The sequence below is a fragment of the Lactuca serriola genome, chromosome 4 (genome assembly GCF_051521515.1).
Source record: "Lactuca serriola cultivar US96UC23 chromosome 4, Lser_US96UC23_V15, whole genome shotgun sequence".
NCBI classification, from domain to species: Eukaryota; Viridiplantae; Streptophyta; class Magnoliopsida; order Asterales; family Asteraceae; genus Lactuca; species Lactuca serriola.
Window position 1 is genome coordinate 109,495,106 of NC_136411.1, and position 18,651 is coordinate 109,513,756.

General features: G+C 36.7%; 3 protein-coding genes across 3 annotated transcripts; all 3 read left to right on the forward strand.

Moving 5' to 3' along the window:
• The first annotated feature begins 2,578 nt into the window (after positions 1-2,578).
• LOC145102304 (auxin-induced protein X15-like) lies at positions 2,579-3,167 on the forward strand. The gene has a single exon (XM_079039688.1). The coding sequence runs from the start codon at positions 2,697-2,699 to the stop codon at positions 2,997-2,999; it is 303 nt and encodes a 100-aa protein (XP_078895814.1). The 5' UTR covers positions 2,579-2,696; the 3' UTR covers positions 3,000-3,167.
• A 1,391-nt stretch (positions 3,168-4,558) lies between these two features.
• On the forward strand, positions 4,559-5,132 carry LOC145102305 (auxin-responsive protein SAUR21-like). The gene has a single exon (XM_079039689.1). It carries the CDS (start codon positions 4,663-4,665, stop codon positions 4,969-4,971), a length of 309 nt encoding a protein of 102 aa, XP_078895815.1. The 5' UTR covers positions 4,559-4,662; the 3' UTR covers positions 4,972-5,132.
• A 12,083-nt stretch (positions 5,133-17,215) lies between these two features.
• LOC145102306 (auxin-induced protein X15-like) lies at positions 17,216-17,807 on the forward strand. Its single transcript, XM_079039690.1, has one exon. It carries the CDS (start codon positions 17,334-17,336, stop codon positions 17,634-17,636), a length of 303 nt encoding a protein of 100 aa, XP_078895816.1. The 5' UTR covers positions 17,216-17,333; the 3' UTR covers positions 17,637-17,807.
• The last annotated feature ends 844 nt before the right edge of the window (positions 17,808-18,651 follow it).

The following is an 18,651-nucleotide window of genomic DNA, read 5'->3' on the forward strand; positions in this document are numbered from 1 at the left end:
AAAAACCCTATTGCACCAAAAATAAGGTTATGTACTACTGCTGTCATAAATGGTTGATATGAAATGGAATGAAAATGCTAGTCTTATATATGTGTAATACTACAAAAAGTGTAATTAGGTCAAAAGGGACAATAATAAGAAAGTATGATTGTTACTACCTTCATATATGTTATTATAAGTCATATAATTTATTAGAAATGAGTTTCATGGAAATGAGGATAAAATGAGAAGAATTGTGAAAAATTAAAATTTACATGAAATAATGAAAGTAGTAAATTTGGAGCTATGGGAGGCTAACCAAACGAAGGTGTTAAGGAACAAACAAGGTTGAAATGGAAAGAGGACGTATAAGACTAAACAATGTAAAATGAATCAACTTAATTGGCCAAACAATGAGCAAATTATGAGCATGCAAAGTTAAAAGACAATTCATTCATAAGTTATGTTTTTTTTTTTCAAAATTCCAAGGTATTAACTTTAGAGATTAATAGGTATAGAACTAGAATGATTCAGAAATATCTATAAAACGAAAGTTATAAACATTGTGTCAACAGAACATACAAAAATGATTCAAGAAAGTCAGAATAAAAATATAGTTACGATAATTTAAAAAAGTGAAGTTAAAACATAAAATTTATAGAAAATGAGTATTAACCTATGTTTTCGAGTTAACAACTCAATATTGGTACATATTCAGCCAAAGATGTCTGAAGATAAGTTGCAACACACTTTACTAACTTTCCACGGATATAAGAGTCAGATATCATACGAAGAATCTATGGTTGTTACAAGATGGGAAGAAAAATAAGAAAGAAAGATGGACAACGGCTAAATTTTTCTAATTGTTGGAGAAAGGCTATGTGGGCCACAACACAAAATGGGTAAATACCATCATTTAATCATAGTATAAATTCACAAGCCACGTGGTTGTGTTAGACACAAGCCCAAGCCAAAACATGTTGTAAGCGGACACTCACCCTCAAACTTAAGCAATGCATGGGAGGACGTGAGTGGTCCCTCAAGCCGTGAAATTTCGACACATGTTATTATCTACATCTTCAATAAATCGTTTCAAAAACTATATATTGATTTCAAACTTATAGTTAGCTAGGCAAATCGAAGGTTGAATACTCCTTGTCCACACACTCGGTTGGAAAGCCAAAAAGTTAATAACTATGATATAACAACCTCATAATAAAAGAGTCCGGAGGGAAACCAAATTGGGATATCAATTACAACGTCCTTCGTCAAAAGGTACCAAACTCAACATCTATCGACTAAAGTGCAAGTTGGTATATTGAGAAAGAGAAGATCAAAATTTTGCGATTTTTCAATATTAAAACGTTCACGTTCCCAATATGAATACCTTTCCCGTCTTTCAACATAAATCTAAAACTTGACAAGAGAGTCAAATTTTTTCTTTGCTCTGCGGGGTTCTGTCGGGATGGTCAAGAGATGATCAACGATGCTAAAAATGATGCGGTGGGTCTCAAAAAGTTTAAGACACGCGTAGTAATTGAGTTCGTCTAGACCAAGGATAAAGAGGAACATATGCATTGACGTTGGTAACGTCGAACGGCTTGTCTGAGTTCTGGCGGGTGGCAACCATCGGTGAGAAGATAAGGCGGTGACTATGGTTGTATTGAGAATGAAGACTAACAGGAAAAAAAGAGAGAAGATATGGATTGTAGGCTGAGGTGAGATAATCAGGATAAATCTGTTACAAATTTGATAGTATATTAAAACATTGTTTCCACATCAATCCCAATTCTCATTAAAGAAAAAGAATATATAATTGTACGACATACATAGGCCGAATGTCAACATTAATGGGTCGGGTATGTATAAATACATAGATATACATACCGAAATGGGTTAAAAAATATGCAAGCTATAATAGTTACATGGACTTTTGAGAGATAACATGATTTTTAACCCAAGCTACCAAATTAAGATTAAAATTTTTCATTCTGTTATAAATCTACAAAAAAAGAAAAAGAAAAAAAGAAAGAAAGAAAGAAAGAAAGAACGTTCAAACAGCTCTCCCTTTTTCGGGTTAGATGAAAGAAACAACATTTTCTTCTTGAATGGCCAATCCCCCATAACCACATCCCATGACACTCTCTATTCCCATTTAGTTAGAGTGGAACATTTTCTTCAAAAGCATATTACTAGCTGGTTAATTCATATGCCTAATTAGATTTGCTCCCTTTTCATTATTGATAGTGTTCAACATTCACCACCTAAAATGGTGGAATGGTTGTACTTCAAAAAATAAATAAATTATAAAGATGCAAAATGTTACGTTTTTTAATGGAACATATCCATGTGAATAATAATGGTGCATGTCCTTCAGAATCCAATATACATATGGGCCATAGTTTTGTTCACTCTTTTCCACTTACATTGCAGAAAATATGTGGCATACTTCATTCAACGTCTAATCCTTTGGGTCCAATAACAACTTGGAAGACAAAAGCATGTGATCTTGCATTTTGCAAGAATGTGTCACAATCTCTTCGCTAAAATTCCTACTATTACCCAATCTTATTGAAATCTTCTTACACCTATATAATGCATCCAATTGTGCTGATATCAAGCACAACTCCTCCACAGCACCTGTCACAAAAACGAAATCCTTTCATATTGCATTTCTTCACCAAAACAAATTAAGTGACCGTACCCTTCATATATACATGGCTATTCGTATGCCTCGGATCATTCAAGCAAAGAAAGTTCTTGGTCGATCATTGTCCAATGGAAGCCGTCCATCATCATCTACAGACATCATCCCTAAAGGACATTTTGCAGTTTATGTTGGTGATCAAGAGAAAAGACGATTTGTTGTTCCTTTATCATTATTAAACCAGCCTTCATTCCAAGACTTGCTACATCAAGCAGAGGAAGAATTTGGATATGATCATCCAATGGGTGGCCTCACAATTCCATGTCGTGAGGAAGTGTTTGTTGATGTTGCTTGCCGCCTTTGCTCGTTATGATGAAGAGCTAGGCATGCATCGTGAATTTGCTAACAGTTTTGTACAGTCAAAATTACCATGAGGATTAATTACTTGTAAATCAGAGGGAGTAATGTGGTCTCCAAATTAACTGTATGATAACAAAATTTAGTTTCAGCAATAATACATTAATGACGAGCATAGTTCAAACGTATGGTGTTCATGTTATGCCATTAGGGCTTTCTTTATCAATATCCTCTAAGCCCACCAGAACCACTTACTTTCTTTTGTTCTTTAGCTTGTATTTTCAATCTGTTCAAAAAAAAAGTGTGTATGCCTCATCTTTCTCCGTATACTGAATGTCACTATAGCTTTAAGGCCTGGATCAGTTGTTTCTTCAACACCACCAACCCAAGAGCTATCAGTTATTGTTCTTTTACTCTAACCTATTATAGGGACTGATTGGTGAAGAGAAATCGGCTGATGACCAATGATCAGTAGTTCGATAAAGGGAACGACTTTGTAAAAGGCCTGCTTATGTCTTTCTTGTGGAAGCTCAGAAGTTTAAACAAAAGAACTCACATAGAGAACATCATGGCATTTAGCTGCTTCTGATGGCAAACTATTAGGCATATTTTTAATAGATTATGACCATATTACTAATTAGGAAGGTTTCAATATAAAGTCCAGCTACAACTCTTGTATAGATATCATGAAAACTATGGAAAAAGGCAAGGCATTGAGTTTCAAATATTATAATCACAAAAGAATTCCAACAGAGACCCCTCTTGGAACATCCTAAACATCATAACATCCTACTTTCTTCTCAATAGATTTATTCCGCTACAAATCTTAATTACTCAAGCAACATGACAATCACTGACAACCTACCAAAATAGTTAGAAAGACCCCACAATATATATATATATATATATATATATATATATATATATATATATATATATATATATATATATATATATATATATATATATTGTGGGGTCTTTCTAATATAAAAACACAATGGGTCACTTACTTAGTTGATATCAGAGTTACGGAAAAGCAAACAGCCAATCGGTTACCAGTTAAAGTCAAATAGCGGATCCTTTTGTATCGAACATTTATAACAGAACAACCTTCTGAAGATATATCTCTGATTTTCTTCTGGAGGGAAAAGCAAAATATTTAAGTGCGTACTATGTGTTTAATTCATATATCAGATTAGATATGAGCATTAATTTCTTTTTGGATGCTTTGTTGATTTCAGGACCTGAAATCGTGGACTTGTTGCACTTGAAAAAAAGATGCCTAACCTTCTGATATTTTTGACAAACATGGCCATGTGAGAAATAATGATGTGTGTCCATAAGACTCACTTGTAAATGGGCCCATAGTGTAGCTTAAGCTTGGCCACTCAGCGTTACTGAAATTTTGTGGCATACTTCATTGTACATATATAATTCTTTGGGACCAATAACAAGTTGGAAGACAAAACCATGTGATTTTTCTTTTTGGTAGAATGTGTCGCCATCTCTTCTTTGAAATTCCTACTATTATTCGATCTTCATTAAAATCTTCATACACCTATAAAATGGATACAATTGGGCTGATATGAAGCACAACTCATCCTCCCAAAATCGATCACAGCATCTTTCACATAAAAGAAATCCTTTTAGAAGAAAGAGACCGTAGCCTTCATATAAAAATGGCCATTCGTATGCCTCGAATCATTCAGGCCAAAAAAGTTCTCCGTCGATCATTCTCCAATGGAAGCCGCTCATCATCATCATCGGTAGACATCATCCCCAAAGGACATTTAGCAGTTTATGTTGGTGATCAAGAAAAAAGACGATTTGTTGTTCCTTTATCGTTATTAGACCAGCCTTCATTCCAAGATCTGTTACGTCAATCAGAGGAAGAATTTGGTTATGATCATCCAATGGGTGGCCTCACAATTCCATGTCGTGAGGATGTCTTCATTCATGTCGCTTCTGGCCTGGTCTGCTCATTATGACCAAGAATTTTGCATTCTATTCGCTAACATATAACGTAATTTTGTACAGTAGAAATCACCATGAAACCTAAGTATTTGTAAAGCTGTCTCCAAATTGTATAATAGCCAACATTAGTTTCACCATTAACATAGCAATGAAGAACATCATTCAAATTTTGGTATCTATATATGCATATTCCATCTTTCCTTTATTAATGTACTCTTATAAGGTGCTCAAAATCCGTACTTCAAACTTTCTAAATCGATCTAACAAGTGTTCAAAAATGGTAATTATTTCACATAAATTTTCTATATAGTTAATACTACATTTCTTCTGCGCTAAGACAGCCACACGACTTCAATCAAGCACCAAATTTCGCTGAACTCAACACATAGACTCCTCCACATATACTGTGCGGCTTCCTCGTGTGATCGTGTGATCCACATTCCACAATCTCATCGGCACGATATCATCACGACCTTCCATTTCGCGTTATAGGCGGTGGCAGGGATTTAAGACCATTAATCACTCAAAATTCGATTTCATCAAAATCAGGCCTTAAACACTTGTATTTCTCCATTTTCTTTGGACCGTAAATATCATATATGATTTTTGTATCTTTTGACTCAGCCAATGGTCTTCATGCTTTTGGCTTTATACAAAAATCTTGGTGATTTTGTCTTAATATCAATATTTCTTTAGTAATTATTGTTGATTCTCATTTATATAGTATTGGTTCCATACATTGGATGTATTATTTTGGATTATCAAACCGTATGAAGATGCAAGTTCGATTATTTGAAACTTTAAACTTGGACTGAGATTTACCAATACTGATAAAGTTTGTTATTTTTGTTCATTTTTAACTAATATTATTGTGAAAGACTTGTTAAAAACTAGCAGGACAAAGACGACATACGAAGGTTCTTTTTGATACGACACAATTCGAGTTTTTTTAATTGTTATATTCGGCATGTCAAAAAATATCTTCTAAACAAGTTTATAAGCGAGGTTTTTAAAGAGCTACTCAAACTCGAATTTTAACAAACTTTAAAATCTTTTTTAAAATCCTCCCTTCATATATGTTCATTTCCCTAGACCTAGGGCCAAGGAGCCAAAAGCGAAGATAGAAGAAAAGTAGTCTATTGGTTAGCTAAGTGCAAAAGTGACAAAAATAAGAAAGTATGATTGTTATTACCTTTATATATGTTATTATAAGTCATATAATTTATTAGAAAGGAGTTTCACGGAAATGAGGGTAAAATGAGAAGAATTATGAAAAATTAAAGTATAAATGAAATAATGAAAGTAGTAAATTTGGAGCTCTAGGAGGCTAACCAAACGTAGGTGTTAAGGAACAAACCGGGTTGAAATGGAAAGAGGACGTATAATACTAAACAATGTAAAATGACTCAATTTAATTGGTAAAACAATGAGCAAATTATGAGCTTGCAAAGTTAAAAGACAATTCATTCATAAGTTATGGGTTATTTCAAAATTCCAAGGTACTAACTTTAGAGGTTAATAGCTATAGATCTAGAATGATTCAGAAAAGTCTATAAAAAGAATGTTATAAACATTATGTCAACAGAAACATAAAACGATTCAAGAAAATTAGAATCATTATGAAGTAGTTATGATCATTTAAAAAAGTCAAGTTAAAACATAAAGTTTACAAAAAACGAGTATAAACCTATGTTCATGAGTTAATAACTCAATATTTGTACATATTCAGCCAAAGATGTTTGAAGAGAAGTAGAAACACACTTTACTAACTTTCTACGGATATAAGATTCATCGAAATCTGATATCATATGAAGAATCTATGGTTGTTAGAAGACGAGAAGAAAAATAAGAAAGAAAAATGGAGAACGGCTAAAATTTTCAAAGTGTAGGAAAAGGCCATGTGGACCGCGCCATAAAATGGGTAGATAGCATCATTTAATCATAGTCTAACTTCTTAAGCCACGTGGCTAAAATAGACACAAGCCCTAGCCAAAACGTGCTGTGAAACATCAAAAAAATACAGTCCAAAAATTTCATTTTAAATTATAAATAAAAAACCATAATAAACCAAATTATCTCATAAAACATAAGTAGGGTATCTGAAAATATCATAACATTTGTCAACAACATCAGAGTATGAAAATCCCAGGCTGAACATATGGTGTGTGCACTGCAATCTTCCCGAGCACTTCCCATTGCTATCGGAAGTACGTGAAACCAATACTGAAACTGTAAGCACGAAGCTTAGTGAGTCTCCCCAGACTACCACATACCATACACATAAGCATATAAACTGGGCCCCCGCCCCTTCCTCGGGCCCCGCCCGTCATCGAACAATGTCCGGCACCAAGCCCGGCTCGGTAAACAAATCTGTTTCTACCAGGCGCCACCTGTCTCTGGCCCCTGCGTGCTATACACATACAAACGATAACATATAATCATGCTAGTACATAAAGAATCATACATAATAATATATATTCTCGTCCTATGGCCTCGCCTATAATGGGCCCCACCCTTACTCTGCTAATAATGAGATATGGAACCACGTCCACACTCAGCTAGCGATGAGATACGACACCCCGCCCACACTCACCTCCCTACCAGGCACATACAAGTATCACAAAGACAACAAGTATAACTAAACATGCATTCCTTCATCGGGTACCACCCGACATCGAATCGTAGTTCGGAAACATACATATAAACATTCGTCGGGCTTGCCCCGACATCGGACCGAAGCCCGTAACATATACACATAACATATAAGCTAAACATTCCTCGGGCTTTCCCCGGTATCAGACCGAAGTCCGGAAACATATAAACAGACACATGCAAGAATCACGAAGACATCAGGTATACAAATATTCCTCGGGCTTGCCCGAAATCGGACCGAAGTCCGGAAACCAACTACATACATAAATGAGTCGACATTGGTGCCTTTGACCCGTTCCTATAGGAGAAAGCAGACCTCACAAGCTGACTGCAGAATCCCACGGATAAACCTCTGCCTGCTAGCTGGCAGATCCCTGAACTACTGATTTCTCGACTCCCCAAGCTACATATCACCATGCAAATTAGATAAGTCCATGATTCTCATGACCTAACCATAAGTCCTCACTAGGGGTAAAAGACCATTCTACCCCTCTCAAACTCTTGTCCCAAATTGAACAGTACCTTAACCTTAGCCCAAAAGATCAACACTTCCACAAGGCCCAATATATGGCCCAATTTCCAATTGGGCCCAATCCCATCACATAGGCCTCAACCTAAGGCCCCAAACCATAATATGACAAGCCCAATACTAGGTACACTTCCCAAGCCCACTAGTGGCCCACTAATGGCCCAATTTGCTAAATTGCGCCCAACCCCTCTAATAGGCCTTACCCTAAACCGCAAACATATTCTAGGCCCAAAATATCTGTCTTCAGATGGCCCACTAAGGCCCAAAGAAACAAAATCCAATATATGGCCCAATCCGGGGCCCAAAACATGCAAAGCCCACTTTTGTTGAGTACGTGTAACGTACTCGTTTGTACGCTAAGCGTACGCCTATATGGCTTGTACGTTGCACGTACATGCATGTATGCCCAACATACTTCTCTATTAAGTCACTTTTCCCATTAAGCACTTAATACTCTATTCCAATGGCTATAATCACAGATCCAAGTCCTCTTCAACATATTAATCCATAAAGTCATTGACTTGGTGAGTTTACATGATCCAAATAAGCCCAAATTCCAAAATGGTATTCTATTTTCATGAAAGTGATCTTACCTCATGCATGAACCCATTAAGACATCCAAGATGGCAACATTCTGCCTTAGCGACTCATTTATCACTGATAGTGGCAACTCCAGGCCTAGGAATCGGGTTTGAACCATAAAGCTCCATTCGTGGGACAAAAAAGGTCCAAGAACTCAACATAATAGATCTAAGCATTCAAGAGGCAAGTTCAGGACTTTATATCTGAAGATGATTTGGAATGAAGCAACAGTCTCAGATCTACAGCTTCTCCTTTGAACCACCACCTTGCTTTGCTCGTCACTTGCTTGGAAAATGGATCCACAACACCAAAATGCTCTCTAATGGCCTTCTAAACTCCAAGAAAACTCAAAGAAGAATTAGGGTTTCGTGGTGGATGTCTAAGGGTATGTAACACCTAGAATCAGAAAGGCTAAGAAAGGAAAGGAAAACCCTAATTCAAAGGGGGTCACCTCGTCGAGTTCAAGGAATGACTCGACGAGTCGTAGCGGGTCCGTGTTGCAAATTAAGTGACTGACTTGACGAGTCTGGTCTGGGTTGGGAAAGCCCTTATTTCGGGACTTGGTACCCTATTTAAGCATCTTATTCTCCTCCCTAGGGTTCATTACAGCCTCTCTCGTCCATAACCCCAAAACCCTAGCCACCCAACTTCATTCTTGAGCTTTTGGTGAAGATTAAGGTCCATTGGAGGGGATTTTGAAGGCTTGGAAGAAAGGAGCAAGGAAGGAAGTGTAGATCCAGCCTTCATATCGTTTTGGCAATTGTTAGAAGGTAAAAAGTCTGGACCTTGAGCTTTCAATTGATAGATCCCCTTTCTAGTTTGCTTTTGGTCATATTTGGATCATTTCCAAGGTTAATCCGAGTATTAAACCCTTGAGGATGGATTGGACAACAGATCTGGACACTCTTGAACTTTAGGAGCTCAGAGTTGCTGGCTTTATCCAGCTAAGATTCCATTTCATGACCTAGGTTTTCTTTGAAGCTTGGATTAAGTGTTTTAGCCCCTTAAAACCTTGCATGCACGTAAAGTTAGCAACTTTACGTGCAATGCTAGCATAAGGGGTATAGATCTATGAGTTTGAGATGTTGGAATGGACTGGAATCGGCGGAATAGAGTTGTCATAAGGTGGACTCGGCGAGTCAGTTCATGGAATCGACGAGTCGGGTTGCAAACCCAAACCCTTCTGTTTATGATTCGGATCAGTGTGTGGGGTTTGAGAAGGGCTCGACCAGTCTGTGTCCGTAATGGACATGAAGATCATGGTACTCGACGAGTTTGAGGAGGAACTCGGTGAGTCCAAGGCAATCTCCTTAGCTTATGAAGATGGACTCGACGAGTTGTAGAACAACTCAGCAAGTCGGTTGAAGATGGTCCCGAATGTTTAGTTGAAGGAGAACCCGTCGAGTGGTTGCTAGACTCGACGAGTAGAGTCGAGGTTGTTTTGAGATTTCAGGAGCATGGACTCGATGAGTTGGAAGAACAACTCGGCACGTCGAGTCAACTGGAAGTTGACTCTTACCATTGACTTTGACCTTGAGAAGGACCTCGACCAGAGTTGACCTAATTGACTTCTGGAGGACAGTTAGGCTAATTGTTATTATTTGGTATTGGTAGCTCGGGGAGCTAGAGGGGCAACGGTTCAGAGAGTTGTCGGTTAGCAGCCAGAGGGTTATCAGCAGCTTCAGCAGTTTGAGGTGAGTTTTCCCTTTGTATGAATGGGTCTACGACCATAATGCCGGCCCATGTAGTTATGAGTAGGAAGACCCGAGGGTTGGCGCTAGGCACTGTTTGCTAGTATGATGTTCATGACCAAGGTCCACTGTCGGGTGGGTGCCCAAGGAATGGTTTGCATGATAGAGTATACTTGTCGTCTGTGTGATACTTGTATGTGCCTGGTAGTGAGGTGAGTGTGGGCGAGGTCTTGTATCTCACCATTAGCAGAGTATGGATGGGGCTCCATATTTCATTAGTAGCTGAGCAGGGGTAAGGCCTGTGTTAGGAAAGGAGTGAGCGTGGGCTAGGCCCGTATATCACTATCAGCAGGAGTGTGGACGGGGTTGCATAACTCATCAGTAGTAGGACAGGGGCGGGGCCCAAGACAGGCGAGGCCTTAGTATAGGAATGCAGTAGACTGTCAAATAAAGCTTCTACCCTATACCACGACCAAACAAAGAACATGTATAAGGTAGAATCCATCATTATAGGGCTATGAAATCCTACACGTATACAACTTTGAAAGCATACACTTAGCTAATAATCAGCTCAACATCAATTTCCAACAATAATATAACATGGCTATTACATTGGGAACACTTACATGAGCTCGGCCGATTACGCGCATTGCACTCTCCCTTTTTTACTTACGAAAACCATTTTCAATAAAACTTTAACTTTTTGGTTTTTTTGAAAAAGGTTTACCATTTCCCTGGTTTGAGTTCGGACACACCCGAGAGTGTGCCGAATCCCTCAAACCAAGGCTCTGATACCAACTTGTAACTAACCAAAAATTCATATAAATTTTTTCATTTAATAATTACAAATCTCATTCATATTAGTTTTCCACAATTCCATTACATAACCATGTTATTCAAAAGATCAGAGTATCCAAAACCACTAATGCGGAAATACTGGAGAGTACACGTTGCGCCATCAAGCCGGGCCCTTGCCCTTAGAACCAGAAGTAGTTGAAACACCCAAGAAAGCTTTAAGCACACGCTTTGTGAGTTTCCCAAAAATACAAAAATCACATAATCGTATATTGTCATGCACATATACATATAAAACTGCCATGGACTCCCTCCCTGATCTTCAACGGGGATGCCATGGGCTACCCCCATGGTCTTATACCCAAGTGTCATGGGCTCCCCCTCACGGTCTTACCAAGTGCCATGCGCTCCCCCATGGTATTCACGTAGATCAATACACACCAAATAACAAACCATTGCACAATCAATTATAGAGATTTCACATCAAGTAATGGACCGGCCTTCGACCCATTGGCATAGTGAGAAGACTCACCTCAGTCTATTGAACACAAAAGCTACTCGACTACTAGCGCAAAATATCACACTCAACAAATATACAAAACACCCTAATTAGAATTGAGTCACAACTTAGACAAAGGCCTAACATTTCAATCTAACGCCCACCATTAAAGCCTAATGTCTAACCTACATTACTGGGTCTAATATCAAAGTCCAAATTATAATGGGTCACATAGCCCAATAAGGCTCAATCATGACATGAATGTCACAAAATAGAAAAAGGTCCAATAACTCTGAATGGGACCAGGCCCAAGGCTGAATAGGGCCCAATAAGCTTGCAAGTCCAACTCTTCTGTGATGTGTATGCCCAATGTACCACATCAGTACGCTTAGCATACTCGACCTTTTGGTGATACACACTGCATACGCGACCTTACGCCCAGCGTACAACCAGTCCATGCACAAAACTCTATTAAGCTCTTAATCCTTAAGGTTTCAACGTCTAACTACAGACCTAAGTCTATTAAGATGTCTTAGGGCATAAAGTTGACAACTTTATGCCCTTGCATGCCATATGGGTCCCCAATACTTCGTTTCATCTATTAAGACCACTTTTGAGACCTTAAACTTCTGCATGGTCTTAATACAACTTTCAAGATGGCAACTTCATACATCAAACATGCTTAAGGAGCTTAGATCTAACAATTCTAGTCTCTAGAGTTGCTTAACTCACAAAAGAGGGTCTAAGAACCAAAAATGGACTTCATAACAAAACCTAATTCAAACTAGCAAAACATATGGCAAGGTTTTGTCTTTATACCTCTAGAAGTTCCTCAAGATGAACTAGATGCAGGATCTAGAAGCTCAATAACATCCAAAGCCTGGTCACCAGCTTCCTCTTCTTGAACACCCTCTAGAAAGTTACCAAACACACCTTTAAGCTCAAAACTCATAAGTTCTTGCAAAAATAGGGTTTAAGGATGACATGAGGCTATGGAGGTTGATTAGGGTTTGGTCCAAATGATATAAGGTTGTTTAAATATAGTGTAAGTCAAGAAATTAGAGTTTTAGACATCTACCACGTACACCCCGCATACCTAATCGTATGCCCAACGTAGGCGCCTCAGCCACTCGATGCTCACACACGAGTATGCTAAGCGTACCCAAATGTTTGCCTAACATATGAAAAGACCCTTTTTGCGAAACTTGAAATACTTCAGGGAAAACAATGGAATACCTAAATTGGAGTGTTACACCCGACATCATCACGACCTTTCGATTCGTGTTATAGGCAGTGATAGGGATCTAAGACCATTTTCACTCAAAATTTGATTCCATCAAAATCAGGTCTTAAACACTTGTATTTCTCCATTTTCTTTGGACCGTAAATATCATATATAATTTTTGTATATCTTGATGATTAATTTACTCAGCCCATGGTCTTAATGCTTTACCTTTCTACAAAAATCTTGGTGATTTTTTTCAAAATATCAATATTTCTTTACTAGTTATTGTTGATTCTCATTTATATAGTATTGGTTCCATATATTGGAGGTATTATTCCGAACTTTAAACATGGACTAAGTTTTACGAATATTGATAAACTTTGTTATTTTTGTTAAGTTTAACGAATATTATTGTAAAAGACTTGCTAAAAATTCGCTGGACAAAGAGTACATATGACGGTTCTTTCTGACATGCCATAATTCGAGTTTTTTTAATTGTTATTTCCGACATCTCAAAAAATATCTTATAAACAAGTTTATAAGCAAGGTTTTTAAAAAGCTACTCAAACTCACATTTCAACAAACTTCAAAATCTTTTTTTAAATCCTCCCTTCATATATGTTCATGTCCCTAGACCAAGGGCCAAGGAGCCAAAAGAGAAGATAGAAGAAAAGTAGTCTGTTGGTTAGCTAGTTAGCTGGTGCAATACCTTTTTTTTTCTGTTTGTAAAAGTAAGTTGCACTATTACAAAAAGCATTTGTTTATGCGGTTAACATGATTAACTAGTGCGAGTAAAGAACCACACGTTTTATAACTGCACCAATTAAACTTGCATTCACCTCCATTAAACCTCCATACACAATGCTCTTCAAGATCTCAAAAGATTTAGAATGGTGACTTTATGTTTGACCATGGATCAATGCAGGAGAGGTGGCTACTTGAATATGTTTCATGTTTTATTGGTGTTTTACTTTTACCACCCAAATGAGAAAAGACATCATTAATAGCTGGTGGGTCTTTTGGCTTTGAATACGCTCCTACTCTCGATCCATCATTTTCACCTGCACAACACCAAATCATATTTAAGATTTTTAACCACAAAAAACTAGTAATTAAAAGATAGACATGATAAAGGATTTCACTTGGTTCCCCGACTTCTGGATCATTAACTGTACTGTTGGGTTATAACTCGAAAGATGCTAAAAGGCTTCCCTTCTTCCATTTAACCGTAGTGTAAGACTTAAGTTAGTATGAAGATAAAATAACAACGAACTTACAACATGAACAAGGCAGGATATAGTGATGACGGTGGTAGTGATTGTTCTTTGAATGTTGGTAAACGAGAGGTCGTGGTGGCTAGAGCTTGTCCGTGTAAGCTTGAATGACATATTAGAATGAAGACGGAAGATTTGGGAAGGGTATCTATATACACGGATGGAACGAGCGCAAAATGAAATTTTTGAATAAAACTTTTAGAAGGATGATTACATGATTTTTTGGTGCAGTATTGAACTAATGCACCAATAAATACACTTTTTTTCTTTTGATGCGGATATAGGAACCACAGCAATAAATGCTTTAAATGGTGTGGTTGGTTGGTGTGTTGATGCGAAATTCTTTTACTAGTACGGTTTTAGCTACAAGCGTACCAAAAAAACCCTATCGCACCAAAAGGTTTTAGGCTACCACCGCACCAAGAAAAAACCCTATTGCACCAAAAAAAAGGTTATGTACTACTGCTGTCATGAATGGTTGATATGAAATGGAATGAAAATGCTAGTCTTATATATGTGTAATACTACAAAAAGTGTAATTAGGTCAAAAGGGACAATAATAAGAAAGTATGATTGTTACTACCTTCATATATGTTATTATAAGTCATATAATTTATTAGAAATGAGTTTCATGGAAATGAGGATAAAATGAGAAGAATTGTGAAAAATTAAAATTTACATGAAATAATGAAAGTAGTAAATTTGGAGCTATGGGAGGCTAACCAAACGAAGGTGTTAAGGAACAAACAAGGTTGAAATGGAAAGAGGACGTATAAGACTAAACAATGTAAAATGAATCAACTTAATTGGCCAAACAATGAGCAAATTATGAGCATGCAAAGTTAAAAGACAATTCATTCATAAGTTATGTTTTTTTTTTCAAAATTCCAAGGTATTAACTTTAGAGATTAATAGGTATAGAGCTAGAATGATTCAGAAATATCTATAAAACGAAAGTTATAAACATTGTGTCAACAGAACATACAAAAATGATTCAAGAAAGTCAGAATAAAAATATAGTTACGATAATTTAAAAAAGTGAAGTTAAAACATAAAATTTATTGAAAATGAGTATTAACCTATGTTTTCGAGTTAATAACTCAATATTGGTACATATTCAGCCAAAGATGTCTGAAGATAAGTTGCAACACACTTTACTAACTTTCCACGGATATAAGAGTCATCGGAATCTGATATCATACGAAGAATCTATGGTTGTTACAAGATGGGAAGAAAAATAAGAAAGAAAGATGGACAACGGCTAAATTTTTCTATTTGTTGGAGAAAGGCTATGTGGGCCACAACACAAAATGGGTAAATACCATCATTTAATCATAGTCTAAATTCACAAGCCACATGGTTGTGTTAGACACAAGCCCAAGCCAAAACATGTTGTAAGTGGACACTCACCCTCAAACTTAAGCAATGCGTGGGAGGACGTGAGTGGTCCCTCAAGCCGTGAAATTTTGACACATGTTATTATCTACCTCTTCAATAAATCGTTTCAAAAACTATATATTGATTTCAAACTTATAGTTAGCTAGGCAAATCGAAGGCTGAATACTCCTTGTCCACACATTCGGTTGGAAAGCCAAAAAATTAATAACTATGATATAACAACCTCATAATAAAAGAGTCCGGAGGGAAACCAAATTGGGATATCAATTACAACGTCCTTCGTCAAAAGGTACCAAACTCAACATCTATCGACTAAAGTGCAAGTTGGCATATTGAGAAAGAGAAGATCAAAATTTTGAGATTTTTCAATATTAAAACGTTCACGTTCCCAATATGAATACCTTTCCCGTCTTTCAACATAAATCTAAAACTTGACAAGAGAGTCAAATTTTTTCTTTGCTCTGCGGGGTTCTGTCGGGATGGTCAAGAGATGATCAACGATGCTAAAAATGATGCGGTGGGTCTCAAAAAGTTTAAGACACGCGTAGTAATTGAGTTCGTCTAGACCAAGGATAAAGAGGAACATATGCATTGACGTTGGTAACGTCGAACGGCTTGTCTGAGTTCTGGCGGGTGGCAACCATCGGTGAGAAGATAAGGCGGTGACTATGGTTGTATTGAGAATGAAGACTAACAGGAAAAAAAGAGAGAAGATATGGATTGTAGGCTGAGGTGAGATAATCAGGATAAATCTGTTACAAATTTGATAGTATATTAAAACATTGTTTCCACATCAATCCCAATTCTCATTAAAGAAAAAGAATATATAATTGTACGACATACATAGGCCGAATGTCAACATTAATGGGTCGGGTATGTATAAATACATAGATATACATACCGAAATGGGTTAAAAAATATGCAAGCTATAATAGTTACATGGACTTTTGAGAGATAACATGATTTTTAACCCAAGCTACCAAATTAAGATTAAAATTTTTCATTCTGTTATAAATCTACAAAAAAAGAAAAAGAAAAAAAGAAAGAAAGAAAGAAAGAAAGAACGTTCAAACAGCTCTCCCTTTTTCGGGTTAGATGAAAGAAACAACATTTTCTTCTTGAATGGCCAATCCCCCATAACCACATCCCATGACACTCTCTATTCCCATTTAGTTAGAGTGGAACATTTTCTTCAAAAGCATATTACTAGCTGGTTAATTCATATGCCTAATTAGATTTGCTCCCTTTTCATTATTGATAGTGTTCAACATTCACCACCTAAAATGGTGGAATGGTTGTACTTCAAAAAATAAATAAATTATAAAGATGCAAAATGTTACGTTTTTTAATGGAACATATCCATGTGAATAATAATGGTGCATGTCCTTCAGAATCCAATATACATATGGGCCATAGTTTTGTTCACTCTTTTCCACTTACATTGCAGAAAATATGTGGCATACTTCATTCAACGTCTAATCCTTTGGGTCCAATAACAACTTGGAAGACAAAAGCATGTGATCTTGCATTTTGCAAGAATGTGTCACAATCTCTTCGCTAAAATTCCTACTATTACCCAATCTTATTGAAATCTTCTTACACCTATATAATGCATCCAATTGTGCTGATATCAAGCACAACTCCTCCACAGCACCTGTCACAAAAACGAAATCCTTTCATATTGCATTTCTTCACCAAAACAAATTAAGTGACCGTACCCTTCATATATACATGGCTATTCGTATGCCTCGGATCATTCAAGCAAAGAAAGTTCTTGGTCGATCATTGTCCAATGGAAGCCGTCCATCATCATCTACAGACATCATCCCTAAAGGACATTTTGCAGTTTATGTTGGTGATCAAGAGAAAAGACGATTTGTTGTTCCTTTATCATTATTAAACCAGCCTTCATTCCAAGACTTGCTACATCAAGCAGAGGAAGAATTTGGATATGATCATCCAATGGGTGGCCTCACAATTCCATGTCGTGAGGAAGTGTTTGTTGATGTTGCTTGCCGCCTTTGCTCGTTATGATGAAGAGCTAGGCATGCATCGTGAATTTGCTAACAGTTTTGTACAGTCAAAATTACCATGAGGATTAATTACTTGTAAATCAGAGGGAGTAATGTGGTCTCCAAATTAACTGTATGATAACAAAATTTAGTTTCAGCAATAATACATTAATGACGAGCATAGTTCAACGTATGGTGTTCATGTTATGCCATTAGGGCTTTCTTTATCAATATCCTCTAAGCCCACCAGAACCACTTACTTTCTTTTGTTCTTTAGCTTGTATTTTCAATCTGTTCAAAAAAAAAGTGTGTATGCCTCATCTTTCTCCGTATACTGAATGTCACTATAGCTTTAAGGCCTGGATCAGTTGTTTCTTCAACACCACCTACCCAAGAGCTATCAGTTATTGTTCTTTTACTCTAACCTATTATAGGGACTGATTGGTGAAGAGAAATCGGCTGATGACCAATGATCAGTAGTTCGATAAAAATTCATGGTAGGATCACACATGTTAGTGTATGAACTAAAGGGAACGACTTTGTAAAAGGCCTGCTTATGTCTTTCTTGTGGAAGCTCAGAAGTTTAAACAAAAGAACTCACATAGAGAACATCATGGTATTTAGCTGCTTCTGATGGCAAACTATTAGGCATATTTTTAATAGATTATGACCATATTACTAATTAGGAAGGTTTCAATATAAAGTCCAGCTACAACTCTTGTATAGATATCATGAAAACTATGGAAAAAGGCAAGGCATTGAGTTTCAAATATTATAATCACAAAAGAATTCCAACAGAGACCCCTCTTGGAACATCCTAAACATCATAACATCCTACTTTCTTCCCAATAGATTTATTCCGCTACAAATCTTAATTACTCAAGCAACATGACAATCACTGACAACCTACCAAAATAGTTAGAAAGACCCCACAATATATATATATATATATATATATATATATATATATATATATATATATATATATATATATATATATATATATATATATATATATATATATATATATATATATA

What these genes read in the sequence shown, in the direction of transcription:
- LOC145102304 (XM_079039688.1), top strand. Translation starts at nt 2,697, where the DNA reads ATGGCTATTCGTATGCCTCGGATCATTCAAGCAAAGAAAGTTCTTGGT.
- LOC145102305 (XM_079039689.1), top strand. Translation starts at nt 4,663, where the DNA reads ATGGCCATTCGTATGCCTCGAATCATTCAGGCCAAAAAAGTTCTCCGT.
- LOC145102306 (XM_079039690.1), top strand. Translation starts at nt 17,334, where the DNA reads ATGGCTATTCGTATGCCTCGGATCATTCAAGCAAAGAAAGTTCTTGGT.